The sequence below is a fragment of the Penicillium longicatenatum genome (genome assembly GCF_028827895.1).
Source record: "Penicillium longicatenatum strain IBT 33135 chromosome Unknown contig_1_segment0_segment0, whole genome shotgun sequence".
In the NCBI taxonomy this organism is placed as follows: Eukaryota; Fungi; Ascomycota; class Eurotiomycetes; order Eurotiales; family Aspergillaceae; genus Penicillium; species Penicillium longicatenatum.
The window spans coordinates 2,390,914-2,417,543 of NW_026643119.1; the positions used below are offsets into that span (position 1 = coordinate 2,390,914).

Here is a 26,630-nt window from a genome sequence, read left to right on the forward strand (position 1 = left end):
TGTCCAGCGAAGAGAAAGGATAAATCATGGAATCAGAAGAATGTCTGAAGGGGTTGGATAAAGTGAAAAATGGCCAAGGAAAATAAACACAAGTCTGTGGGTGTCATTGTAGCAAAAGTAATAAAGACGAGTCCGAGTTGGGGAATATGAGTAAACGAGGCTCCGAAATGGGATCAAAAGAAAGAAATGAGTCGAATGCAAAGACCATATGAAAGAAAAGGTCCGAGTCGTGAAAGCGTACAAGATCGAATGTTGGATCGTGGAGAGAAATGTATGCGACAGAGCAAAGCAAATACAATTAGAAGCCAGTGGTTTTACCAATAGCAGCAAGCGTGATCTAAAGACCGTTAGACATGTGGGGATACCAGGGAGTCAAAATCAACTTACGACAATAACGATGATCACAACTCCAAGAGAAATCATCCACCGGTTGAGATTTCGCCACCAACGTGTGTTATTATACCGTCTTTGTTGGAGGCCCATCAACTGAGACTCAAGAGCCATTTCCACATCATCGTCAGACTCAACCATTTCGGGTGCCATCTTTGGCTTAGGCGGCAAAGGAAGAAAAGCGGCAATGATCCAGGCGAGGGGAAAGATAAATCCCACGCAGAATGAGTAGACTTGGATATTCCTCCGACCAAAGATGGGTTCAGTCGTGGAGTCGAATGAAGGAGTTGTCCAGGCGCTGGCCGAGTGCTGAATGTTACGTCGATCAGTGAAGAGATGCGGCGACCAGCTGTGTCGTAATCGGTGACGATGTGGTCCAACCACTTCTCCATCCTCAGGTTCTGGGGATGCGACCCAGTGGGCGCGTGGGTCTCGGGGGTCACTGTCAATGCGTCGCTGAGCAAAGTGCACTCGTTCAGGCCGTTCAGGCGAGCGATGACGGTCTGGAGAACGAGGGCGAGGGACATTGAGCGGATTGGGCACGAGGTTAAAGACACTGGAGTTGCTGGTTCCCGGACGACCGGAGGATGGCCGGCTGGGGTCCATCATTGACAAAGTCGGGTGCATTCCGAGGGCATCTGCCCGGTAGTATATCTTCGCCCATGTTGGGAGAATGTGCATCAAAGTACTGGAGCCAGTGCCCGGGCGCTTGAGGCTACGCAGGCTGTTGCTTCGCAGGCTGTTACTTCGCAAGCTGTTGCTGCGCTTGGAGCCTGAAGACAAGCTATGCGGGAAGCCATGGCGAGTCGGGAGGTTTGTCAGGCTGTCCAAGTGCTCGTCATCATCTGCGTCGTTCACCAACCAGACAGTGGATTTGCTGGTCTTCGAATTCAGTGCCAAGGATGACGGGATCGCAGATGACACGATCGCTGGCTCCGAATCCGTGCTCGAAATGTCTGCCTCAACGGGTTGGTCCGCAAATTCCTCTGCAGACCAGACCGACGATACTCGGGACAGATGAGGATTCCAGCGGCCGGAAGCGGGACCAGGGGTGAAGTCGCGGTCTGAAGAGTCCGAAGTCTCTGCTCGAGAGCTTGATGATGGACCACGGATCCTGGGATATTGAATCGGAACACCACTATCCATAGCGGTCTGGATGTCTGACACCGAGCGGAGACTGCGCGAGGACGATGTCGCAGACCGCGATCGGCTTTCTGAGAGTCGCCGTGATGCTGTGCGGAACGATGCCACCGATTGCGTCGGAGGACTGGAGTGAAATGACGGTGAACGGGAGACGCTGGGTCGTTCTGACGAAGCTGCGAAGATCCATTGCGCTGCACCAGCATGTCTCACCGCGGTTCCTCGAGAGTTCCATGAGGAGAGCGAGTCAGTTCGTGGATCAGAATCTGGGTTGGAACCAGGGCCTCGAGGGAGGAAGTTGACACTTGAATTATCCAGGGTGACGAAGTTAGGGCTGGATGGAGCTCCAATGGGCTGGATGTTGGGACTTGAGTACCCCAATGTTGATACATCCTCCGGCTCGGACTTTGGAGACGTAGGTGGTTCTGATACAACCGCTTTAATAGTTGGCGTCGCGGTTGGCAGCACAATCAAATCGTCATCTGAGAATTCGGCCTCCGATCCATCTGAATTGAAGTCGTCCGGCTTGGCTGATGGGAAGTCCGGTAAGGAAGACTTGCTAGATGTTGGGTCTTCATCCCACATCTCCGGCGGCGAGTTGCCTGGGTCCACCGTTGATGTATCCCACTCGCCAACGGACTGCTCCCGCACGCTGCTTTCCGTGCCATGGCTGAAAGTCGGCGACCAGGTCGATGATGAAGGGCCAGCATGGGCATACCTCAGGCCAGTGTCTGCAATGTACTGCTGCTGGCCTTTGCCAGGAATTGGTAGTAAAATCTGCTCTGGTTTTGTCGGAAACGGTGTCGCCATATACATTTCGTTCACATCTTCTTGAGTCCGAACCCTATGCAGGGATCGAGTGGGCGATCTTTCGTTGGTATGAGCAGAACTGCGCTCTTCTAAAGCCCTCCGTCTCCGAGGAGGCGGGGAGGTTGACTGAAGGTGAGAAGGCATATCGAAACAATTAAAGCATAATCCAAAAGTCGAGAAAAGGACCCGTTAACGAAGATAACCAAGTCGAAGTCGAATAGAAAACTAGAATAAACAATGACGTTGAACCCGAAAAGACTGTTTGTTTTCCTGGAACGAATTCGGATGAAAAGAATGTCAGATCCTCTAGCTGATATCGATAACCGATCTATCCGGTTGAATGAATGTCGTTTGGTAAAGCACCAAAAAAAAAAGAGCGTGATAAAAGAATGACGAGATATCAGCGTGAGAGGGGGTATGAAAGAAAAAGAAGTCGTTTCAGTACATTAAAAGAGCGTCAAGCATGAACAGGGTCATTAAACAAGTTTCAAAATAACGACAGGCGCACAACGACCGAAAAACAACACAGGAGCAACATGAGACATTGAGGAAGATCAAGGGGGAGGAATTTTGTTGCCCAGCGGCGGTGAAGCGCCCACGAACGACAGAAACCGCAGCAAATCGCTCCGCCGCCTATCATCGTTCGCCAGCTCATGCACCGCTGCACGGCCCACCGCCATCATCACTCCTTGGGTTCCCCTTGACATCCTATATATTCTGAAGTCTGATCTGATCCTGACATCCTGAGAATTGTTCCATGTCCTACATCTCATGGTTCATGGCCGATCGAGCCATTGGTATATGGAGATCCAGAATGTCGCGATTCAGGCGGGTCCAGCCCCGGGTGGATCTCGATGAGTTGTCCCTGTTAGCGCCGCCGTTATGAGGGGAAATCCAGACTCTACTAATTGTTCGTTCCCTCGCAGATTCCAATTTTAAATTGTTCAATAGATGTCGGGGGATTTGTCCCACCTGCTATGAACACTCGTGAAATCGGAGAATTAACCCACGATCCCCTCGCATTGACTCAGGGAAATGAGGATGGGTTCGTACAGGGATACCCTGCAGCTGATGCATCATACGTACTCGTGAGGCGCTTGGTCCATGTGTTCTGGACGAGAAACCTTTGCCGTATTATCCAGAAATCAGGACCTTAAGAGGGAGCTACTAGAGTCTATTTACTGATCTGTTTACTTTGTATATAAATCTTGTTGCGATTGTTCCAAGGTTCAAATACCCACAATACTTGTAATATAACGCTGTCGTACCAATTCCCGCCCCCAACTCCCCACTCTGTCCGTTGCGATGCACTCCTGTTCTGTCACGTTCTGTCAAGGTCCAACAAAGACCGGTCGAGGCGTCGTCGTTGCCTTAAAATGCCAACTTTTTACAAACCTTCATCCTTACTGATCGCCTAGTTGGCTCATAACTAGCTATGGCTCCCGTCGACGTTATTGCAAGTCTGAAGAGCCTGTATACTAAACATCGGGGTGAGTTTAATTTGGGATTTTTCCCTACTAATATTTTTCTCCGCAAAGTTCAGACAGGTCAGCTAACCCCGTCCAGATGAGCCGTCTCTGTCGGTACACACCATCGCACTGCTCTCGGTAAATGAGTACCTCGATCAATCATTAGTCCCAATTTCTAACCTTTGGCACTATTCAGGTCGCCCTTACTTTGTCCTATGTAGTGCCTCTCTATTTGTCGCCGACCACGCGGCCATCTCCCAACCTTAGCCGGGATGCTCCATCGGTGATTCGCGCGCGGATTCGCGCTGTCACGGCCTCTTGTATCCTAACTTCGGTGGCTGTACTTTGGCTCACTGTCAGCCAGGGGAATCATTCCCTTGGTTCGGCTATCACCTTAATGGGCTGGTGGCCCATCAGTGTGAGCGACATTGCCCGCAGCTTGCTCCTGACGGCCATTTTATTCATTGGCCCGCTTTTTGAGCGAGGGATCGTGGAGAGTGAATGGCGATCCTGGTTTCGTCTCAGTAAACTCTCCGAAAGCCTAAGTGGCTGGATTGGATGGAGAAATTACATTGCTGTAAGTTTTTTCCAATTTCTATTATTCTTTTTTTTTTTTTTTTTTTTTTTTTCCTCTTGTTTTTTGGTTGTCCCTGTGGGAAATGAATGCATCCAAACGGTTCGATCACTAACGCATCTCAGGGCCCCGTCACTGAGGAAATCATGTTCCGCTCGGGCATCATCCCTTTGCACCTGCTGGCTCATGTCTCCCCAGGATACATTGTGTTTGTCTCGCCGCTGTACTTTGGAATTGCGCATGTCCACCATTTCTATGAGTTCCGTCTTACTCACCCGGACACCCCGGCGCTGGCCGCTCTACTACGCTCTCTCTTCCAGTTCGGCTTCACCACCGTCTTTGGATGGTACGCCACTTTCGTCTATCTGCGTACATCTTCTTTGCTGGCTGTTATCCTGATCCACAGCTTCTGCAATTGGTGCGGCTTGCCACGCGTCTGGGGTCGCGTGGAGGCTGGTGAACCTCTTGGTCCCCCGATAACCCGCGGTAAAGAAGATTCGGACGGTCGCTTTACGAGAGTTGGCGATGATCAATTGAGCATTGGTTGGACCATTGCCTACTATCTGCTCTTGGTCGCGGGTGCCGTGGCTTTTGCGCAATGCCTTTGGCCTTTGACCGACTCGTATCACGCTTTAGTTTCGTTCTCATCTACGACATCCTCGAAATAATCGACTTATTTTTTTTTTTTTTTTTTTTTTTTTTTGGCTAGGCATTAAGACCTCGATTTAGCCATTTGTCTTCTCTGTTACTTGTATGTATTCATGGTCCGACGCTGAGCGTCATGTGGGGAGTCTTTTCGGTTGTTGAGCCTGGGTCATGCAGCTTTTAAGAACATATTTTTTGCGCGAATAAGCAATTTAAATTGCACAGTATGATAGGCAGGCTAATGAACAAACTATGTTTTCAAATATCGTTAAACGCAAAATATCCATCTTGGTATTTCCAAGGTTCCAAGATTAGAACCGGTAGCCTGCATTGCTTGATATCGGTACCCACGTGGATATGCGTGGCGTCTCCGGGGCTTGCACCCCAGGTTTATATTTAAACGACTTGGTCATATCCACAAGTAATGGAAGTACCCATGAATTAAGATGTAGAAAGTATTCAAGAACCTTGAAGGTGAAAGATGTCCACTTCTCTGGGTTTGGATGCCCAGTAGGTTGATATATATATGCTAGGTCGATGCACCTGTGGGTGGTGATGTTGTGACTGGAGTGAAATTCACCCATTGCCCATGCAATCAACTTGAGTCTTACAATATATACTGAGGCTCAGACTGTAGAAATTATGACTGAATACCTACCTAGATACAGAGACGTATATCTTCAAACCAGGATTCATGAATGGGATCATAGTTACAATTCGGTGCCTGAGCGGTCGCGCGCGCCACCCGCCAATCAGAACACTCGAGTATTTGACTTCAGTGTACCAATTTATGGAAGCATGATTTAATCTTAGGTCAAGACATGTTCAGGTGATGCAAAATAGTATTAGACAAAGAAGGCTGTAACATCTACAAAATTCCATTTAACTGCAAATGCAAGACGACCAAAATCAAATTAACCAAGGGATGCTTAAAGAACACCATTGGACTTGGAACGCGAAGAGCGAATTCGAGAGTAATGATATAGGATTCAACATCCTTTGAGGCTTTGCGTCTTCAGCTGCTGCTTGCCGTACATTTATGGGTTAAATATAGATGGAGCACCTTGGGACGTCGACCTTTGCAAATGGTATCAAGCTCGCGTGGTGCCATGGTTTAGTCGGTATAACGGGATTATGGCTAATGTGGGGGAATATGCAGATCCCCGCAAACCGACCGAAGATACACCGATCTATGGAGAGCTCTGGCCGATATCACCAGGTGTGACACTCTGGATATACGGAAAAAACGACTCGGGAGGGAATTCGACCGAAATCGGCTCGGGAAGCCGGACGCTCTTTTCCTAGCGTTGACCCTTGCATATTCGTGAGGCTTAGGCGTTGAAGGTGGCTGCTTCAGGACTTGTGGAATTAGATTATGCTCCCTGCGTCGAATCTAGTGGTTAGATTGAGTGTGGGAAATCGATATGCTGATTTGCATAACATCTTCATGCGAGCTCCCTCGGGGCAACTTCGGGCCATCTAGCAAATGAGAAATCACGAATCAACATAGCTTGCTCACATCAAGTGATGGATTTCAAGTCCGACCGGAAACCCCCCGTGATAATAGCGAGACAATGATCATGTTATATTTGCAGCATATGAAGTCTCACGAGCCGGCTTGACTCGGATCTGGTTCAAAGGTACAGTTGGGCCATCATTTGTAGGTGGAAGATATTGTATCCATTGGTCAGAGTAGGCCTTTGTATGTTCTAGATGTAATTGTTTAATATCTATTCAAACTGTAGCCAACACATAACACAGATCTATTCATAATGGACAGTATTGACCAGCGTCCCAATCTTCTCAATCTCCACGCGAATGTCATCCCCGTGATTCAGCACCACCTTTGGATCGCGCATGGCACCAATTCCAGGCTCTGTGCCAGTCATAATGATCGTTCCTTCTCAAGCGTCGTTCCCTGGGAAAGGAACGATATGATCTGGGGAATAGTGAAAATCATCTCCCTGTTTTAACCCATATATTAGCGCTAGAGAATATAATAAATACGAATAAGTGTGTACCGTGTGTTCGAATCCTGCACCGTGTTTCCATTATGGATGGCTTTGATTGAGAGCTGATGGGGATCCGGGATGACCGATGGAGAGACCAAGATCGGGCCAATCGGACAGGAGTAATCGAACCCCGAGGGTGTCAGTTTGGAGTCCCTCATCGAAGAATTAATAAAGTACCTTTGGCGAATGACCATTGGCTGTTCTTCCACTGTTGAGCCCTCGCACTGACGTCGTTACTGGAAGTATAACCAAGCACGTAATCCATAGCGTCTTCTTCGGGGATGTCTTTCCCATCCTTGGAGAGGATGATGGTCAATTCGGCCTCATAGTCGCTTGTCCCATCCTGAGCGATCTTTGGCACGTTGATCCTCGCGGGATACGGGCCATTCAGAGCGGTGCGTGGCTTGATGAAAAGCACAGGCACATCTGGGATGGGCATATTGGCTTCCAATGCATGATCGCGGTAGTTGAGCCCCATGCAGCGAATGATGGGAACTTCCTCCATGCTGATAGGAGCCAAGATCTAACAAGAGAAATTAGTGATTCCCAGCCTCTCTATAGATGGTTGATTCGACCGTACCCGAGCGACGCTGGGAACCTTGTCTCGAACCACGCCATCAAAGATAGAGCCCTTGATCTCCTTGGCGGTCACTCTCTCCCCATTGAGTATGGCAAGTCCCACATCAGGGAATTCTGTCTCGTCCACTTGCCCTAAATGCACTTGTCCATCCTCTTCGGCAATGAATTGGATGAGGTGAGCCCACGTAGGTGCCATGTTGAAAATATTGATAGAGAAGGTTGAGCAAAAGACATTCTAGAAAGATGCAATTGAAATATATGTGAACTGATGAATCTAACGCGTCGTTACGATTTCGGGCAGAATGGTGCTGGTGAAACCCTATGAATGCGGGGAATCAGACCGAAGATAGTCCGACTCATCTAGAAGACAAACCATATGCCGTGAATTACGTCGACAAACTGTTAAGATAAAGTGTATGCTACTCGTCTCTAATATGAATCCAGTCTACGAGAAATCGCGCCAAAATGAATAGCAACAATCGTCGTATCAACTTAATGCGCATCGCGCATGTCTACTATACCCACAAGGACATTGCAAAAGCGAGCCAGTTTCTGGAGGACTTTGGCTTCCAGGAAGCGAAGCGTGTAGGGAAGAATATCTACTATCGCGGCACTGGCCCCGAGCCGTTTGTGTACTGCGCTAGACAAGGTGACGAAGATGAATTCGGAGGCGCGGCATTTGTCGTGGAGTCCGAGGAAGACCTTGAATATACTTCTCAGACATTGCCTGATGCCAGTCCGGTCACGGCGCTGACTGATGCGCCTGGCGGGGGCTACTATGTGACCTTCCGCGATCCGCTTGACCATTTCCCCTTCCATCTGGTCTATGGACAAGAGTTGCCCGACGGCAAGAAATTCCCTGCATCACAGTACAACCTGGTAAGTTGAATTTGATCTGAATCCTGTATTTGGCATTAACATGTCATAGCCAACAGAGAAATATCGATCGGTGAACAAGTTCCAGAGATTCGAGAAAGGTGAGTTGAAACAAGCGTGATGATGAATCCCCACTGATCGATGTAGGGCCGGCGCCTGTTCATAAGATAGGGCACTTTGGCATGTGCGTGACCGACTTTGCCAAGGCCTTGGACTTTTATACCACCCGTTTCAACTTCAAGCCCAGCGACGTGAGTGCTCTACCTTGTTGCATCCTATGCCTGTATTGATGTGGCAATAGCTGGTCTACGACGAGAACGGGCGCGATATCACCACATTCCTCCACCTAGACCGTGGATCCGAAAAGGTTGATCACCACTGCTTCTTCTTTTTCGAAGGGCCCAAGTCCCACGTTCATCATTCGTCATTTGAGACGCACGATTTTGACACCCAAAAGTTGGGACATGACTGGCTTCGCCACAAAGGCTATGAGAATTGTTGGGGCGTGGGAAGACATGTTACGGGCTCTCAAATTTTCGATTATTGGTATGGGTTCCGAAAGTCACTTGGGATTTGGCTGACTGGCCTAGGTTTGATCCCTCACGGTTCATTCTCGAGCACGACGTGGATGGCGATTTGGTGAATGACGAGTATCCAACCAACCGGTCGCAGGCGTCTCCTGATTCATTGCATGTTTGGGGTAAGTATTTAATCAATGCAAGTTATGCTACGGATGATCTAACCTTGACAGGTCCTGATTTACCACCCACATTTCTATTTTAGTTATTGTTGAACGCTGATGTCATTGGTATAATATGTGGCAGAGATGAGCCAAGACCATAAATGGCGAAGCTTAACCTTGAACTCGCTGTAAAAACACTTGAAGAGTAGATAAAAACCGATCTTCTTGGTTTTCGTGCTACTTAGTTTCTGAAACTAGGGTCATCTTCTACTTCACCATATATGCCAAGAAATCATGCGGATGTACTTAAAGATACATTTAATCTTCCCCTCCCCTAAGATTATTGAACCTATATCATATCGACCAATACTATAGCGTATCACGTTTCAAGTCTGGCAACGCTGAAGAGAGTCTTAAATTCCAGCCGAGGATCCTTTGATATTTACAGGACCAAATGCGCATTGCTTGGTCTAAAGACCAAATGGATATGAAGTTTGGAGATGAAACAATGCTATTGTACAGGTCTATTGAATTGATACAGTTTAGAATGGAGAATGATCAGTCGAACCGAGCGACTAAACTAGAACACGACGTTCATCAATTTGCCCTTGACAACAATGACTCGTCGTCTCTTTTCCCAGTCGTGCTTTTCGCGCAGCCACAGGTTACCTTCGGTAGTCTCCAAGACTCGATCGATGATCCAGTCTTGTTCTTCCTTGGAAGCAGCCGGGGCCTTGCCCTTGGATGAAGGGACTTCTTGAGCAGACGGCCAGCGTGGAATGGTGACCGCACAGCGGAGCTTTCCGTTGATCTGGACAGCTACCGTTTGACCACCGCGGGAGGATAGAGCCTCGGCTTGTTCAGAGGTGAGGAGAGCGGTAGGCCAGGGAGACGAAAAGACAGATGGCACGGGAGTTGCAGGTTCGGATGGCTTCATAACGGAGTCATGCAGTATTTCCCAAGACTCGGAGGCTAGTGCAGGGGCAATCGGTGCTAGGAGGCGGAGAAGGGCAGAGACAGATATGTAGAGGGCGAGGGGAGAGGGAGAAGGAGATGCTGAGGAAAGGGCATTGGTCAACTTGGTCAGATCCGAGATGACGGTATTCAGGCCGTAGGGGTTGCTCTCAATGCAGCCAGTGACAGAAGAGATGGTGTTGTGGGTTGCTAGGACAGCGTCCGCATCAGAGCTGCTCAGATCTTGGAGTGAGGGAGGCAGGGATATGGCGTGACCGGCAGAGTCCTTCAGATCGGCCACGGTAATGGCGAAGGACGCTTCAGCCAACGTTTGCTGTGTATCAAAGACAAGCTTCCAAAGCCGGCCGAACCAGCGCTCAACGCCGACAATTTTGGATTCGTCCCACTCCAGGACTTCGCTAACGGGAGCCGAGAAGAGAACGTGTGCACGGGTGGCATCAGCACCATACTTGGATGCACAGGTCGTAGGATCAACGCCATTGTGCTTGCTCTTCGACATCTTCTCGAATGAGATGTTAGGGGTGATTTGGGTGCCCGTAATCAAGGGCTTGTCAGGTTTTGTGAGATCAACTTCGTGCGGGAGTAAGAACCGACCCGTCGATGGCTCCGTAAAGGTCTTGCCATGAACCATTCCCTGGGACAGAAGCATCTTGAAAGGCTCTGCTACCGATTGCTCACCAGGTGCAGTGGCTGGGAATAGTTCTGACTGAGCGAGGAACTTGTAGATGAATCGGGCGTAGAGCAGATGCAGAATGGCATGCTCCACACCTCCAACGTAGACATCTACTGGCCGCGCGACGGACGGTGAGAATGGGGAATCTTTGTTTGCCGCGTCTAGGAAGCGGAGGAAATACCAAGAAGAGTCCACAAACGTATCCATGGTATCTGTGTCACGCTTGGCGGGACCTCCACAGCTGGGGCAATTTGTGTGAAGCCATTCCTCGGATGATTCAAGGGGATTTCCCTTCTTCCCCTTCAACCATTCACCTTGGATCTTAGGCAATTTGACGGGAAGGTCTTCTTTCGGCACAGGAACCGGGCCACACTCGCCACAGTGGATGATGGGAATAGGTGCACCCCAGTACCGCTGCCGGCTGATCAACCAATCTCGTAGCCGCCAGCTTTCCACAAAAGTGGCCTGTCCCTCTTTGCTGAGATCGTTGATAATCTGCTGTGCAGCCTCCTTGGAGTGCAGACCTTGATACTTTCCACACTGCGAGGTGAGAAAGCCCTCCTGCGTGAAAGCCTTCGCATCCTGGGCAGAAACCGCAGTGACATGTTCTTGAGATGGTTCTGATTCAATAACAACAGGAATTGACTCGGGGTTCGCGTTTTCCTTGAAGAACGCCATGTCTCTGGCGTCATGACCAGGCACACCCATAACTGCACCCTCACCATAATCACTGAGAACATAGGGCGCAACAAAGACGGGGAGATTTCTCGCCAATTGAGGGCTTTCATTGTCAATTTTCAGCAAAGGATGAGTTGCTGCAATTCCATTTAGGCGGTAACCGGCCTTGGAGTCGGGTGGAAGTAAAGATGCCTCATTCAAGAACTGGCGAAGGGAGGCGTCTTTCTCTGCAGCTTGTAGAACGATGGGGTGATCTAGTGATAGAGCCACATATTCAACACCGTAAAGGGTGTCTGGCCGTGTGGTGAAGACGTCAACGTGTACATTTGTGCCGTCAACATCCACAGGGAACCTGATCTTGGCGCCGTTCGATTTCCCAAGCCAATTCCGTTGCATGGATAGAACACGTTCCGGCCAACCCCCAGCAAGCGAGTCTAGATCCTTTAATAGCATCTCCTTGAAGTCCGTGATTCGGAAGAACCACTGTTTGAGATTCAGTTTCTCGACCTTGGCTCCAGATCGCCACGAGAAGCCATTGGCATCAACCTGCTCATTGGCGAGCACAGTCTTGTCGACAGGGTCATAGTTGACTAGAGCCTCCGCTTGGTACGCCAATCCTTTCTCATGTAGCATCAAGAATATCCGTTGGGTGTGCTCGTAGAAGTCCGGCGCACAGGTAGCAACTTCCTACGCAGAGCTCAAGAGTTAGTTGGTCGCATAAAAAGCCGCCGAGCCCCGCTTGGAATTTCACAACATACCCGATCCCAGTCAAATCCCGCTGATATACTATCTAATTGAGCCTTCATCTTCGTGATATTTTGCTGCGTCCATTCTGCAGGATCCACGCCGCGTTCAATCGCAGCGTTTTCAGCTGGCAATCCAAAAGCATCCCACCCCATCGGGTGCAGGACATCGTGTCCGCGCATCCTATAGAACCTTGAGAGCACATCTGAAATTGTATACACGCGAAGATGGCCCATATGCAGCGTGCCCGAGGGGTAAGGGAACATCGACAAAATGTATGACTTTGGTTTGGGCTCGGATGCGTGTTCGGTACTGCATGGCGGTGAAGTCGCGTCCAGTTTCCATTGAGCCTGCCATTTCTTGTCCAGTGCAGGAAGGTCAAGCTTTCGGGGGCTTGCAGTATTCGTGGCGAGGCGAATGAAGGCGTTCGTGGAGAGAGCGAATGGGCGCAGCCGGGGGCGGGCGTACCTCCGCGCCTGTGCGGCTAAAGGCGTCAATCGAATTCGGGAGAGAGTCTGCATAATGATAAATATCTCATTATGCTATAGCAAAGGTCGTACAATATCGGGCGCTCCAGCACCTCGTCAATGTTGGGGGTAAGTGTTGGTACTCTTCGTCTTCAAAACTTCCCCGGAGCCCGCACAGCTTTAAGCCCGATCGGGACTAGCGCCAGGTGCAATCAAGTCGGAGATCATCATTTCGACATCACGGCCATTATGTGCCCCCTCGAGGACTGAGATAGGGTATTTGCGTGCATGCTAGGGTGTGTCTGGTAATTTCCAGGCGGTTACGCCATTGCTAGAATCTCATTGACTCGCAAGGGTCGATTGAAGCGTTGTCTTGTTGACTTGAACTAAGCGCGGGTACCTATACAGTATGCTCTACAGTATACTCTTGAACACACACCCGAGAAATAAGGAAGCATTAATCCAGATAAACTGTAATATTAATGGGTTACTTGAATGCGGCTACCTTTAGCATATGTTGTCGGACTAATGTTTCTCATAAGATTGATCGATTTCCAAAGTTGAACCTACACGATCACTAAGGGAAGCCTTGCGGAGAGAGGTCTATTGTGATATCTATTCTTCTTCTTTTTGCAGATGACAATACAAACTATACAAGTACTAGACCTTTCGTCCAGCCTATAACCGCAGAATGTCCCCATTCCGGTCTATTCCGCCACGAAAGTGGTCTGCAACTACTCTGCCCCCAAGAATGGTTTCATCCACTATACCTTGCACATGCTTGGGCTCCACGCGGCCATACCAAATCCCCTTACCCGCCAGCGGGTGAGACTCTGAGCCTCCAATCGTCATCTTTGGTGGGATATATACAATGACATTGCCTGCGTATTTATGACCGCCAATGTGGCTGATCAGACCAATGTGGGCATGCTTGGGGTCGTCGATGGTTGTGCCATCGCTATTCGTGGACGTAAATCCTTGTGCTTGAAGCACACGCTGGAACTCGGTCTCAAGTGCGGGTGCCATGACACCACAGCGCATATCGCGGCCTCCATGTCCACAAATTAAAATGGTGGGCGAATTTTCAATGTCGATGATGCCCGTAAACTTCGAAGCCAAATCCGGGACCCGGGTCATATCAGCTTGCTTGGCCTCGGGCAAAGACGAGTGCATGCGATTTAGCTGCTCGGGAAGGAGAAATGCGCGGACAAACGTGGTCAAGTCGGTGGTGTTCGGAGAGGAGAGGATTTCGACTGGGATGGAGGGAATGTATTTGAAGCTGGGAAAGAGAAATGCGGAGGCGGTGGTGCGTTTGGTCGCAGCGGGCGCAATGGAAGTATTAGTGACAAGGACATTGTTGAAGGGCTGTATTGAGAGGGAGGCCAAGGTTAGCGACCGGCTTCAGCAAGCAGATCAGGGTATTCGCATACATCCAGATATGGGCCTCCGCGACCAAGCAGGCGCTTGAGGCCCCTTACGAGATCACCCCATCTATGGTTTTCTCCATCATTTTCAATGCGACTTGTCCAGTCTCTCTGTCCAGTACAAATCAAAAGCTGCTGCGCATATGCCGCCATCGTCCCGTTCAACACTTGCTCATGGTCGATCGGCAATCCTTCCGGCATAGATGGTGTCGACGGGCAGTTACATGTCGGTTCGGGGCATGCTTTTGTGACCGGGAACGGGGGAGGAATCTCGAGGCGAGCACGAAGCCTGCTTGGGCGGCATGAGGTGCTTGACAACAGGCGGGTCAAGTTGGGGATTTGATGGGCGCGCCCACTACAGCCGCGCACAAGCGACTGCACAGGGGTCGTTGATCGTAATCTCATTGAATAGGTGGTAATTATGGATGGAAGAAGAAATATGACATGGATTGAAAAGAAGAAATGCAATCTAATGTAAGAGACGCGACCTCGAAATGAAAGTCCGAAATCAACTTTCTCCGAGCGCGCGGAGCGGAGATTAGCGGGATTGGCAATCGCCGAGCCTGATTTGCTGCCCCCAGGTTTCCTTTCAACTCGCGCATATTCCTGTTCGCAACCAATGGATATTTCATGACATTTGATCATGATATGGATGACCATAAAATGATCTCTTTTTGTTCGCAAGGTAAGTGATGTATTGTGTCATTGGCAACCTTAGATTGACCATTTTCACGAGAGCGTGCTCAAGCCAAAATAATCTGTCCCCAGTATGTATAAAAAGTTCCTGCGCCTCGAAGAATTTATAGGGTGCATTTGGCTGCTCGGTTCAACGTCAATTGGTAGTGCTGGGCTCTTGAAACGAAACGTAGCGACGCGATCGGATCCATTGTATGGAGGCTGCCATATAGGAATCAGGAATCGATTAGTAGATGTGACCTCCAAGTCTGCAATGCCCCTCCCTTTGTAATTTTGCAAATGCTCGCTGGAAAGCCCAGGTCCTGCAGCCATGTTGTAGAGCGATTGGGCGATCTTAAGGCTTGCCGATCGGAGGTTACCAGCGGGGTAATAGTACCTACTCAAGCAGCGGGTCAATCATCAAAGATTAGCTATGATCCTCTTTGGAAAAAGCTCGCAAAATAATTCTTCCTAAAGCCGTGACCCTCACATAACGCGATTGCTAACAAAAGATCAGCCTGCGCTATGCAGCTTTCTGCCCAATGCGAATGATGGCCTAAAAAAGACAGAACTCATTCAGCTTCTTAGAACCACAATCGCATATTCCAGGAATGTCTGTGTCGTTTGTTTTGCGGCCATTAAATCGTATCCTGTATTTCAATCAATTCCACCACTGGATCGGACTCGCGAAAGCTCGGGGTTATCGCAGACGTCAAGTTCACTGATCGAAATCTCTGCCCATGGTGATTATCGATTTGGCGATGCATTTCGTGCAATTTGCGATTCTGCATTCAGGCGCTGATCATAGTAATAATGAAAGTCACTCAATGGGACGATCATGACAAGCCGTGCGCGCCCAATTCCTTTTGCGGAGAGGATCAAAACCCCCCTTGAGCGACTCCAAATTCTCCATCTGGTTATGTATTCCGCGGGCACAGCCTTGTCACGGACAGTGGACCCGTGAGGGTGAAATCCCCAACGCAACCACTCTCCTCACCGAAGCAGGGAATACGTGTCGCAGTGAGCGGGTCTGGAGTTGGAGAAAAGGCAAATGGCCGAAATTCGGCAGAAGCGCGGAAATGGTTCGGGAATCAGATCAGCCCCGGGGGAAGGGCATCTTCATGCAGAATCGAAGTTCTGTCATGATTGGAGCTTATGCTGACTCTGAACCAAGGTCCTCTGTACAAATGTGGACTGTTGGCTTGTGTTCTTTTTTTACTGAGAAGGTGAGAGCTACCCCTCATCAGTTCAGTAACCCCGCTGCGGGGTCAATTTGGGTTAGCGTCACGACCTTGAGGGCGTGGGCTGACAGTTGGAGGCGTTCTTGGGCATGTATACACCACTGTACTGTAGTGCTACTGCTATCGACACGGTTCCCGGGAGTGCTTCCGTCCGAGATCAGTCCTATGATAAGCCCACAAAGTAATGGTAGCTTGTAGTCCCGACAACGAGGTTCCCCGCACGCTATTATAGGATCATAGCTCAACTGCCTCCATCAGTCTTACTGTATCAAACAAACTCATGAGGAGACTAATGAAACTTCAAGAAGGTATCACACTAATGCAAGGATGACTTGGAACACGAGAAGCGCATTACAGTTCAGCCAGAGCACGAACCACAGAGTTTCCTCCCCCTCCTTTGTCCCTCATGCGGAGAGATCGGGACCATGAGTGGTTGAGTACCCCATCCGGCTACTCTCCCGTCCCGGGTCCCGCTTTGCTACACGGCGTGTTTTGGAATTGTGGCTTCTCAGGTAGATCTGTCCAAGCAAAAGAGGGGCTCGATTGGAGAAAGGGAAAATATATATAATACTTGTCCAAACCCGAGTACAGTTTGTCTCTTCTTCCATCTACTTCAAACTCTTCTCTCAATCCGGTACTTCTCATACTCGGGTAAGGATCAATCCAAGTGTCAGGGACATGTCCTGCATTACTCCCCCCACTCTCCCCGCTCAGTAGCCGGTTTACTCCAACCACTCTGACTTCATCGACTCAACCTTGTCGTTGATCATATAAAATGCAGTCGCTGACTTCCGTAACAGATTTTTTCTCTCTCTTCACATTTTCAATCAATTTTGATTTAATAATTCTTCACAATGGTATTTATTCGATCCCTTTCCCGTCAATTGCGACGGCCTGCCACCCAATTGTTCTCGGGGGCTTTTAAGCCTCCCGTCGCCAATGCCTTTGCGAGACCGCCAGGTGCCTTTGTCAATGCACGTACGCTAACCGCATCTGCCTCCCTCCAGGGTAAAGTTCTTTTGGTTCTGTACGACGTAAGTCAATGATGATCTTTCCATTATCCAAAATCCAGACGGCTGATTCATCTTTCAGGGCGGCGAGCACTCCAAGCAGCAGCCCGGTCTTCTCGGTACTACTGAGAATGAGCTCGGTATCCGCAAGTGGCTCGAGGACCAGGGTCACACCCTGGTGACTACCTCCGACAAGGAGGGCGAGGACTCTACCTTCGATAAGGAGCTGGTTGACGCCGAGGTCATCATTACTACTCCGTTCGCCATCCCGCAATCTACACATTTGTGCTCCATTCGTTAACACTTGATTAGCTTCCACCCTGGATACCTCACCGCTGAGCGTCTGGCCAAGGCCAAGAACTTGAAGCTTGCCGTCACTGCCGGTATTGGCTCCGACCACGTTGACCTCAATGCCGCCAACAAGACCAACGGTGGTATCACTGTCGCCGAGGTCACCGGTTCCAACGTCGTGTCCGTCGCCGAGCACGTCGTCATGACCATCCTTCTCCTGGTCCGTAACTTCGTTCCCGCCCACGACCAGATCCGCAACGGTGACTGGAACGTCGCTGCTGTCGCCAAGAACGAGTACGACCTGGAGGGCAAGGTTGTTGGTACCGTCGCTGTCGGCCGTATCGGTGAGCGTGTGCTCCGCCGTCTGAAGCCCTTCGACTGCAAGGAGCTGCTCTACTACGACTACCAGCCCCTGAGCCCCGAGGCCGAGAAGGAGATTGGCTGCCGTCGCGTTGAGAACCTTGAGGAGATGCTCGCTCAGTGTGACGTTGTTACCATCAACTGCCCTCTGCACGAGAAGACCCGTGGTTTATTCAACAAGGAGCTGATCTCCAAGATGAAGCCTGGTAAGTTACATTGAGATAAGATCGGTCATCATTCAACATCGCTAACAGAAAATCAGGTGCTTGGCTCGTGAACACTGCCCGCGGTGCTATTGTTGTCAAGGAGGACGTTGCCGAGGCCCTCAAGTCCGGCCACCTCCGCGGTTACGGTGGTGACGTCTGGTTCCCCCAGCCCGCCCCCAAGGATCACCCTCTCCGCTACGCCGAGCACCCCTGGGGCGGTGGTAACGCCATGGTCCCTCACATGTCCGGTACCTCCATCGATGCCCAGGTCCGTTACGCCAACGGTACCAAGGACATCCTGGAGAGCTACTTCTCCGGTCGTGAGGACTACCGCCCTCAGGACCTGATCGTCCACAAGGGTGACTACGCCACTAAGGCTTACGGTCAGCGCAAGTAGATTGCTTGACTGCTTGCATGGTAATAAAAAGGGCCCCTTTTGAATTGACGTGCGATGGTTTCTTTTCGATTGTTCATATCTTTTCCACCATGCCCTTCTGAAGGCATGGCAATGCTGAAAATATAGCATTTACGATACCAATGAAATTACATATCTTTATCAGATCTTTTTTGACCTTGTGATAGGATTCTCGTATCATTTGCTCACGTAAGATAAGTCTGTCGCCTCCAGTGATCATCGAGTGGGGCGTGGGACACTGTCGATCCCAACGGATTGACAGCTCCTAGGGCAAAACCGGCTGGAAGGCTTGTGGATCCCACGAATGCTTTATATTGTCTAGAGCTTAGATAACACATTTGGCTTGAATTTCCCCTTGGGAATCCCAATGGCTCCCCTTGCCTTCCTACTCACTACTACTTGATGTTGTATACCTCCCAAGTAAAATACTAAATACCGTCCTGTGTGCTGTGACCAATTGTCTATTTCCAAGACAAGAGAATGATTTGAAATCTAAGTGAAAGGCTATATGCATGTCTTGAAATCTCAAGAATCGCTGGTTATACAAATGATGAAGAAAACGCCGCCTATGACCGGGAAGCCGTAAATAAACCGATAGGTCTGAAAGAGACCTCAATGTCGATTTTCTGCGCCGTGTCGGCCCTCAGTGCTTTCATTGTCACTGTCATCCATAAATCCTTCCTCGAGCTCTCGACTCAACCGCGATTGGGTGTCTGCAGCGGTATTGCGATGGCGATTCAAGGCTTCCCGTCGAGCCGCATCCATGCCCATGCCGATCATGAGCTCTCCTTCGTCGTCGTCAATATCGATATTCTCATGGTCATCCAAGTGTGCTCCACGTCGCCATGATGATGGAAGAAAAAAGCGCATGACTGCGTCGGCCACGCGATCCCGGAGCGAAAGGGTGTGCGCAGAGATCGTGTGTAGAGGGAGGTATTGGGAGTAACGTTGGTGATAACGCCGAAAGAACGGAATAATCAGGAAGGAGAAGAGCAGATAGACCGATAGCGCAATTGATGCAGGCACAATAATAGTCTGTGAAGCAGTGTGGTCAATCAATTTGTTCCAGTGGTTGCCTTCGGGGGTGACGACGCTGCCATTCCATGCGGGAAAGGGTCCCGGGGATGTCAGATGCAATACTAACCTTTGCAAAACTTGAAGCAGAGCCCATGGTGATAAATGAACAGTCCCTTTGGAGCTGTCTTACGTGTGTGTGTTTTTTGCAGTTGAGGAATTCTGGGTTGAGCCCTCACTTGGGCTCGGGGATAAGATAGCGGAGATGTTTACCGGACGGTTTGGTATCAGGGGGCCTAAGTAGATCCTCCCGAAGTTTGAAAACCCCCGCGAAACAAAGAGCCCAATGCCAACAACCATTCAGAATTGCGCGAGGTATCATTCAATTGTCAAGCTCTCAGTCCCTTTCGCGCAGCAAAAAAATAGAAAACACCCATAAATCTACAAAAAAAAAAAAAAAAAAAAAGAAAAGAAATTAGAATACGCATCACGCGTATAGAAACCGTCTTGCCCCACAACCATCACCTGATGGCACGTGACCCGGTCGGGGAGTTTGTCCGAAGTGACAGGTGACTAAGCCCGCAACTAAGCCCCTAATATGCCTTATGAGATGAATCCCCTAATCTGCAATTAAGGGTGCCCGTGCTTTGATCGACCCTGGAATCGCCTGGTGCATACCTGCAAGTTTCGGTTTCCCCTCCCCTTTTTACTCTTCTCTAGTGAGATCCTTCCCCTCCACCCCATAGTTGCTTTATTTTCAACAATCTGTATCGGCGCGAGCTCCATAGCATCCAAAGCGGGTATACTAACGGGAACCCAAGGGAGGGACAAAAACAGAAACCACCTCGAACCGTTGTGAATGTTCTGGTCTTCGCTCACCAGAACTCTGGCGACCCGCCCCCGCGACGACGCTACATATTCGACTTGAAATAATTGCGCGTGACCTCTGGATAGTGTGCGAGGGGCGCCCTTGATGCTGCGCTCTGCCACTTCACACTCTCACCAACATGCCCGCGAATGCCGACAAGTCCAGGCAGACCTCGGCCGGAAAAAGCTTTTTTGGGAGGAAACTGTACAAAGACAAGGGACCGGATGATCGCTATGATGGGTATGGAGGATCCTACGACAGTCTGGCCCCGCCGGGCAGCGCCGCCGGCTCTCGCTCGTCCCGCTATTCAAAGCGCTCTTCAATCCAGTCGGTCGACATGACCCATGATTTAGACCCAAGTATCATCTCGTCCACTGCTGGTGTCATCACTTCTATCCCCTTCGAAAGTCTTCCCTCCGACACGAGAACGCCCATCCCTATCGACAACACAGCCCGACCTGAGTCCCGTCAGGAACCCTCACCCAACCATATTGGCAAGACTGGCGGCGATTATCATCAATACCCGGTATGGGCCTCTACTTCTGCGCCAAATGGCTCGTCCTCGCACCCTTCCGGCCCTCGTCCGCCTCCACATGGGTCGAACACGACTATGACAAGCAGTGCGTCAGGCGATCGCGGGGCCAGATATCAGCAATGGGGTCGCCCAGGCAGCTCGAATGCCAATAACGGCATGGGCCACAACTCGTCCATTGATTCTTCGTCAAATTCCCGAACGTCACTCGATCAGGCCAGCTTATATTCATCTCATTCTTCTAATACCCGCGGCTCCACCTACTTTTCTAATTCCGATGGCTCTGGCCGCACGCTCACGCCGTCGCATTCAAGTGATCGCAATGCAATTGCTCCCAGTGGAAGTGCTGGCCGATTGTCTAATGCACAATCTGCTTGGCAAGCTTCGCAAGCCTCACAGAATATTCCCGCAGCCGTGCCCCGGCCATCTGATCAGTACCTGACTCGGCCAAGAGACGATCGTATAGTCGACCAGCTGTTTCTGGAATTGATGAATAAACGAGGCTGGCAAAATCTTCCTGAACAGGCCAAGCGGCAAATGCTGTCTTATCCTGCCTCGAAAAAGTGGACCTTGGTTCATCAGGATCGATTGACGGAGTTGCAGGGAGAACAAAAGAGAAGGCAAAATGCCCGTCAAACTCACGGCCATGATGGGCTGTCGGGGCTGTTGGAACGTGCCGATGAAGAAGGAAGCCCGGAGTGGTATGTGAAGAAGGTTATGGACGACACAATTACTTCCAAACAGCTTGCAAGTTTGAGTGTCAGCCTGCGAACCCAACCGATCAGCTGGGTGAAAGCTTTCGTTGAAGCTCAGGGTCAAGTAGCTTTGACAAATGTCCTCCAAAAAATCAATCGACGAAAAGCATCTGGCCCAGTTCCAGCTCCCCCGACGGGCGACAAGGATCTTGATCGAGAATACGATATCGCCAAATGTTTGAAGGGTCTCATGAACAACAAGTATGGTGCGGATGATGCACTTGTACACCAGGGTGTGCTTGTTGCCCTTGTCAGCTCTCTATCATCCCCTCGCCTCAACACCCGGAAGCTTGTTAGCGAAGTCCTAACCTTCCTGTCCCACTGGGCCGATGGAGAAGGCCACCAAAAAGTTCTTCAGGCCATGGACAAGGTCAAGCACGATCACAACGAAACCGGCCGCTTCGATGCCTGGATGCGAATCGTCGAGGTCACCATCGATGGCCGTGGTAAAATGGGAAGTTTGGTCGGCGCCAGTGAGGAGTACCGCAGTGGAGGCATTGGCATGGAAAATCTCCTGATGGAATATGCTGTCTCGACGATGATGCTCATCAATATGCTGGTGGATGGTGCTGAGACTGACCTGCAATTGCGATGTCATATTCGTGCCCAATTCACGTCATGTGGAATCGTACGTCTTTTGACGAAGATGGAAGGTTTCCAATATGAGGCAATCGACAAGCAGATCGAACGCTTCCGTGAAAATGAGGCTATCGACTATGAAGATTTGCTCCAACGGGAGGGGAGCAGTATGAAGGATAGCGTTGAGGGCGAGGTCAAGGACATGAGCGACCCTCTTCAGATTGCGGATGCCATCGCGACAAAGATCAATGGCACTCGGTCTCATGACTACTTCTTGTCGGCTATGCAGCATATGCTTCTTATCCGGGAGAATTCTGGTGAAGAGGGTATGCGCATGTTCCAGCTTGTAGATGCCATGATGAGCTATGTTGCTATGGATCGCAGGCTTCCCGACCTTGACCTACGCCAGGGACTGAATTTCACTGTGCAAAGCCTTTTAGATCGACTCCACACGGATGCTGAGGCAAGGCGAGTGTATGATGAGTCGCTGGAGGCTCGCCAAATCGCCGAGGCAGCCATTGCCGAGCGAGATGAGATGAGAGCTCAGGTAGAGCTTGGTGCTGATGGTCTCGTCAAGAAATTGCAGAAGCAGATTGAGGAGCAAACCAGTATTATTGAGCTTCAAACACGCCAAAACGAGTCCATGAAAGCCGAAGTTGGCGAGATTCAGCGGCTACGTGCCCAAGAGTTGCAACGCAATGAACTAGAGACTCGAGAGCTTTATCTGATGCTTCGGGATGCCCAAGACATCGCTGCGGCAAACGCTCGAAAGCTTAACCAGACAGGCGAGGCTGATCCATCACAAATGCCCGGAATTATGGATCGGGAACGTCTCATGGAACGCCTGGAGCGCCAGCTGGAGAGGACCAAGACTCAGTTCAAGCTTGAGGGCAAGGTTTGGGGTCAACTTGAACACGGCCCGTCGGACCGACTGCGTGAGCTACGCGAGCGGATGGATGGCAATACGGATGCTAGCGAGGAATTCGCCGAGCAAACCCGTCGCACTATGGACTCGGGCTCCTTGGGGTCTGTCTACCGCAAGCGAAGCCATGTGCCTGAGATGGATCAGTATCCCGATGGTGCAGTGCCAACCATCGTGGAGGAGGGTGACGAGGCAGCACACGACCAGTCTCGTGGTACCATAGGTTTCCAGAGACGTCTGAACCCTGCACAGGCAACCGGTTTACTGGGCGAACTAGCTCTCAAGGTGCCCAAGTACGACGAGGATCCCGAGGGAACCGGTACTGCAGACATCGAAGATGCTGCCGCTGGAGATATCACCCCAACAGAAGCACCCAAGGCCGAAGACAAGGCGGAATCGGACAAAAAGGCAATGCCCCCGCCTCCACCACCACCACCTCCCCCTGGTGGCGCAGCAATTGCAATTCCTCCACCTCCACCACCCCCAGGAGGCAGTCCTATACCACCTCCACCTCCGCCCGGTGGTGCAAAGGGAATTTCAGTCCCGCCGCCGCCTCCTCCCGGTGTTGCCAAAGCGGGAATTCCTCCCCCTCCCCCCTCCTCCAGGAGGTGCATCCGGCATTCCTCCTCCACCTCCTCCGGGGGGTTTCTCTGGACTTCCTCCTCCCCCTCCCCCAGGAGGGGCCATTCGTGGACCCCCTCCTCCACCTCCTCCAGGAGGGGCTATCGGTGGACCACCGCCGCCTCCCCCCGGCTCCTGGAGCCAAAGGCTTTGCGCCTCCCCCTCCTCCACCACCCAGTGCTCCTCTGGGTGCTGGTTGGAGGCCCAACTATATGGCCGGGGACTCTGTTCCTGGTACCACTCATATGCCATTTATTCGTCCTAAGAAGAAGCTCAAGGCTTTGCACTGGGACAAGGTGGATACTCCCCAAGTGACTGTTTGGGCTGGCCACGCCCCAACCGCCGAGGACAAAGAAGAGAAGTATACCGATCTAGCGAAGAAAGGTGTACTGGACGAGGTTGAGCGGCTGTTCATGGCGAAAGAAACCAAGATCTTCGGGGCCAGCACTGCAGCCAAGAAACGCAAGGACAAGAAACAGATTATTTCCAATGACCTGTCAAAGAATTTCCAGATCGCTCTTTCGAAATTTTCCCAATTTCCTCCCGATGATGTGGTTCGCATGATTATCCATTGTGACAAAGACATTTTGGATAACATGGTCGTCATGGATTTCTTGCAAAGAGAAGAGATGTGCAGTATTCCGGAGAACGTTTCAAAGTTGATGGCGCCGTATAGTCGGGACTGGACTGTCCCGGGTGCTACCAGTTCTGAGCGGGAGCAAGATCCTACTGAACTCACTCGTGAGGACCAGATCTATCTGGCCACCTCCTACGAGCTGAACCACTATTGGAAAGCGAGAATGCGAGCTCTTGCGCTGACTCGATCCTTCGAGCACGAGTATGAATACATCTCGAGTAGGCTGCAGGATGTTGTCAATGCCAGCGAATCTTTGCGGGACTCCGTTGCTCTGATGAACGTTCTTGGTCTCATCTTGGATATTGGAAATTTCATGAACGACGCCAACAAGCAGGCTCAGGGTTTCAAGCTTAGCTCACTCGCTCGCTTGGGTATGGTCAAGGATGACAAGAATGAAACGACTTTTGCAGACCTGGTGGAACGTATTGTTCGCAACCAGTATCCCGAGTGGGAAAGCTTCTTCGAGGAAATCAGCGGTGTGGTTGGCCTTCAGAAGATCAGCGTGGACCAACTGTGCACCGATGCCAAGAAGTACATCAGCAATATCAAGAACGTTCAATCTAGTTTGGATGCGGGCAACCTGAGCGACCCGAAGAAGTTCCATCCCCAGGACCGCGTCAGCCAGGTTGTTCAGCGAAGCATGAAGGACGCTCGCCGCAAGGCTGAACAAATGCAGATCTACCTAGACGAGATGGTCAAATCCTATGATGATATCATGGTCTTCTACGGCGAGGACAACACCGACGAAAACGCCCGCCGAGACTTCTTCGCTAAACTGGCTTCGTTCTTGCTTGAATGGAAGAAATCGCGAGAGAAAAACATTGGTCTCGAGGAGGCTCGGAAGCGCACCGAAGCGTCTCTCGCTCGCAAGCGGATCAATGTCAATCTTGCCAATGGCGCTGCCCCCGCCGAAATCCCGAACTCCCCCGCCACAAGTGGCGCGATGGACTCGTTGCTGGAGAAGTTGCGTGCCGCTGCGCCTCAAGCCAAAGATCAGCGCGATCGTCGCCGCCGTGCTCGTCTCAAGGAACGTCACCAAGTTCGTGTGGCTTCGGGCCAACACCCGCCCAGCGCATCTGGTGCCGATGAAGGCGATGCGTCCCCTGATCAGCCCGCTGATGGCGAGGCCAAGACTGATGAAAATGGTCTTTTGAGCCCTCCGGTAGTCGAGGGAGAAGAGGGCGCCAAGGACGCCCAGGTCTCCGAAGGCGAAGACGTTGCAGACCGGGCGGCTAGCATGCTCATGGGGCTGAGAAGCAACTCTGATGCCAGTGGCGAACGCCAACGACGACGAAGAGAGAGTGCCGATGAGGAACGGCGCAACCGTCGCATGCGACGACGTAACGGAGCTACGACTGGAAGCAAAGACAGTGCGGACAGTGGTCTACCGCCAGTCCCTGAACCTTCATCTCCCTCCCAGACAGATTCCATCGGCCCTGAAGATCCCTTACCAAGCCCTCCCGCCGAACCGCCTTCTATTGTGGTTTCGGAGCAGCATGAACCGTCATCACCAGAACCGCATGATGGTTCCCCCGAACACCCGATTGAATTATCGGATTGAGACGTTGTCTCATTACTTCCTAATCTAATGTTTGATAGAACCTTCATGCCGTCTCAAAATCTTGTTCTTTCTCACCCCCATACTTTACATCCAAACCCCTCCCAATCCCTCGACTGTATAATACCCTTTCCCACTCCTTCACCTCATTTTCTTTCACTTATCTGTGATGAGCCAAGCATGGTGTCATGATACCATTGTCTTTTCTTTTCCATCTGTTCTCATGTGTTATTTTTTGTCCCCACTTCTTTATTCTTTTCTTCTGCTTTTTCTTTTTAGCTCGGTCGAGGGCATCTTCGCATACCCGCCCGCCTGATCTTGTGGACTTGCGGGCCTCTCTCTCTCTCTCTCTCTCTCTCCTTGTAAATAATTATCCTTGTTACTCTCACCCTCTGTCACGCTCTATTGTTCATGATCATGCGGCATGGTCATGATCGAGACTCATTGAATCGCATCTTGTGTTCGATATTCCGCACTCTATTCCTGTGTTCTCATTTTCATTCTTACCCATCGGAGAGCACTGATAGATGTATATATCCACGCATATTCTTTTCCTGTATTGTTCCAATGGTTTCTACTCGAGTTGAGATGTTGCAAATACGCTAGACCAGAGTCATGTAGCTCAAGAACAGAAAGATTGAGATTTCGGGAACGACAACACCATCTAACTCTATACAATAAACATTCTAACTGTCATGTAACCTTTCCTTCCGTTTCTATCATACAGTCCACCGATTCTATACCATTCAGATTGACTTCTAAGGTTGCCCTGCAGACTATAACATGATGCTTTTGTACATTTGCTTCG

The 26,630-nt window shown here is 50.5% G+C and overlaps 8 protein-coding genes across 8 annotated transcripts; 4 read left to right on the forward strand and 4 right to left on the reverse strand.

Annotated features, from left to right (window-relative positions):
• Positions 1–298: 298 nt before the first annotated feature.
• N7484_001665 (putative serine-rich protein) lies at positions 299–2,484 on the reverse strand (the record flags this gene model as incomplete). Its single annotated transcript, XM_057112085.1, has 2 exons — positions 299–337; positions 388–2,484. 2 exons carry the CDS (start codon positions 2,482–2,484, stop codon positions 299–301), a joined length of 2,136 nt encoding a protein of 711 aa, XP_056976822.1.
• Positions 2,485–3,775: 1,291 nt separating this feature from the next.
• Positions 3,776–5,051, forward strand: N7484_001666 (CAAX prenyl protease RCE1; the record flags this gene model as incomplete). The annotated part of the gene is made up of 4 exons (XM_057112086.1): positions 3,776–3,830; positions 3,907–3,947; positions 4,006–4,386; positions 4,509–5,051. 4 exons carry the CDS (start codon positions 3,776–3,778, stop codon positions 5,049–5,051), a joined length of 1,020 nt encoding a protein of 339 aa, XP_056976823.1.
• Positions 5,052–7,194: 2,143 nt separating this feature from the next.
• N7484_001667 (uncharacterized protein) lies at positions 7,195–7,815 on the reverse strand (the record flags this gene model as incomplete). Its single annotated transcript, XM_057112087.1, has 2 exons — positions 7,195–7,563; positions 7,621–7,815. 2 exons carry the CDS (start codon positions 7,813–7,815, stop codon positions 7,195–7,197), a joined length of 564 nt encoding a protein of 187 aa, XP_056976824.1.
• A 269-nt stretch (positions 7,816–8,084) lies between these two features.
• N7484_001668 (VOC family protein) lies at positions 8,085–9,278 on the forward strand (the record flags this gene model as incomplete). Its single annotated transcript, XM_057112088.1, has 6 exons — positions 8,085–8,498; positions 8,548–8,596; positions 8,643–8,746; positions 8,797–9,041; positions 9,086–9,195; positions 9,247–9,278. The coding sequence occupies 6 exons, from the start codon at positions 8,085–8,087 to the stop codon at positions 9,276–9,278; spliced, it is 954 nt and encodes a 317-aa protein (XP_056976825.1).
• Positions 9,279–9,757: 479 nt separating this feature from the next.
• Positions 9,758–14,543, reverse strand: N7484_001669 (leucine--tRNA ligase NAM2; the record flags this gene model as incomplete). Its single annotated transcript, XM_057112089.1, has 4 exons — positions 9,758–12,190; positions 12,262–12,789; positions 13,453–14,079; positions 14,145–14,543. The coding sequence occupies 4 exons, from the start codon at positions 14,541–14,543 to the stop codon at positions 9,758–9,760; spliced, it is 3,987 nt and encodes a 1,328-aa protein (XP_056976826.1).
• A 2,365-nt stretch (positions 14,544–16,908) lies between these two features.
• fdh (formate dehydrogenase (NAD+) FDH1) lies at positions 16,909–18,318 on the forward strand (the record flags this gene model as incomplete). The annotated part of the gene is made up of 4 exons (XM_057112090.1): positions 16,909–17,088; positions 17,147–17,322; positions 17,377–17,921; positions 17,978–18,318. The coding sequence occupies 4 exons, from the start codon at positions 16,909–16,911 to the stop codon at positions 18,316–18,318; spliced, it is 1,242 nt and encodes a 413-aa protein (XP_056976827.1).
• A 630-nt stretch (positions 18,319–18,948) lies between these two features.
• N7484_001671 (uncharacterized protein) lies at positions 18,949–19,507 on the reverse strand (the record flags this gene model as incomplete). Its single annotated transcript, XM_057112091.1, has 2 exons — positions 18,949–19,371; positions 19,481–19,507. The coding sequence occupies 2 exons, from the start codon at positions 19,505–19,507 to the stop codon at positions 18,949–18,951; spliced, it is 450 nt and encodes a 149-aa protein (XP_056976828.1).
• Positions 19,508–20,357: 850 nt separating this feature from the next.
• Positions 20,358–25,825, forward strand: N7484_001672 (formin sepA; the record flags this gene model as incomplete). The annotated part of the gene is made up of 2 exons (XM_057112092.1): positions 20,358–23,570; positions 23,612–25,825. The coding sequence occupies 2 exons, from the start codon at positions 20,358–20,360 to the stop codon at positions 25,823–25,825; spliced, it is 5,427 nt and encodes a 1,808-aa protein (XP_056976829.1).
• Between the last annotated feature and the right edge of the window lie 805 nt (positions 25,826–26,630).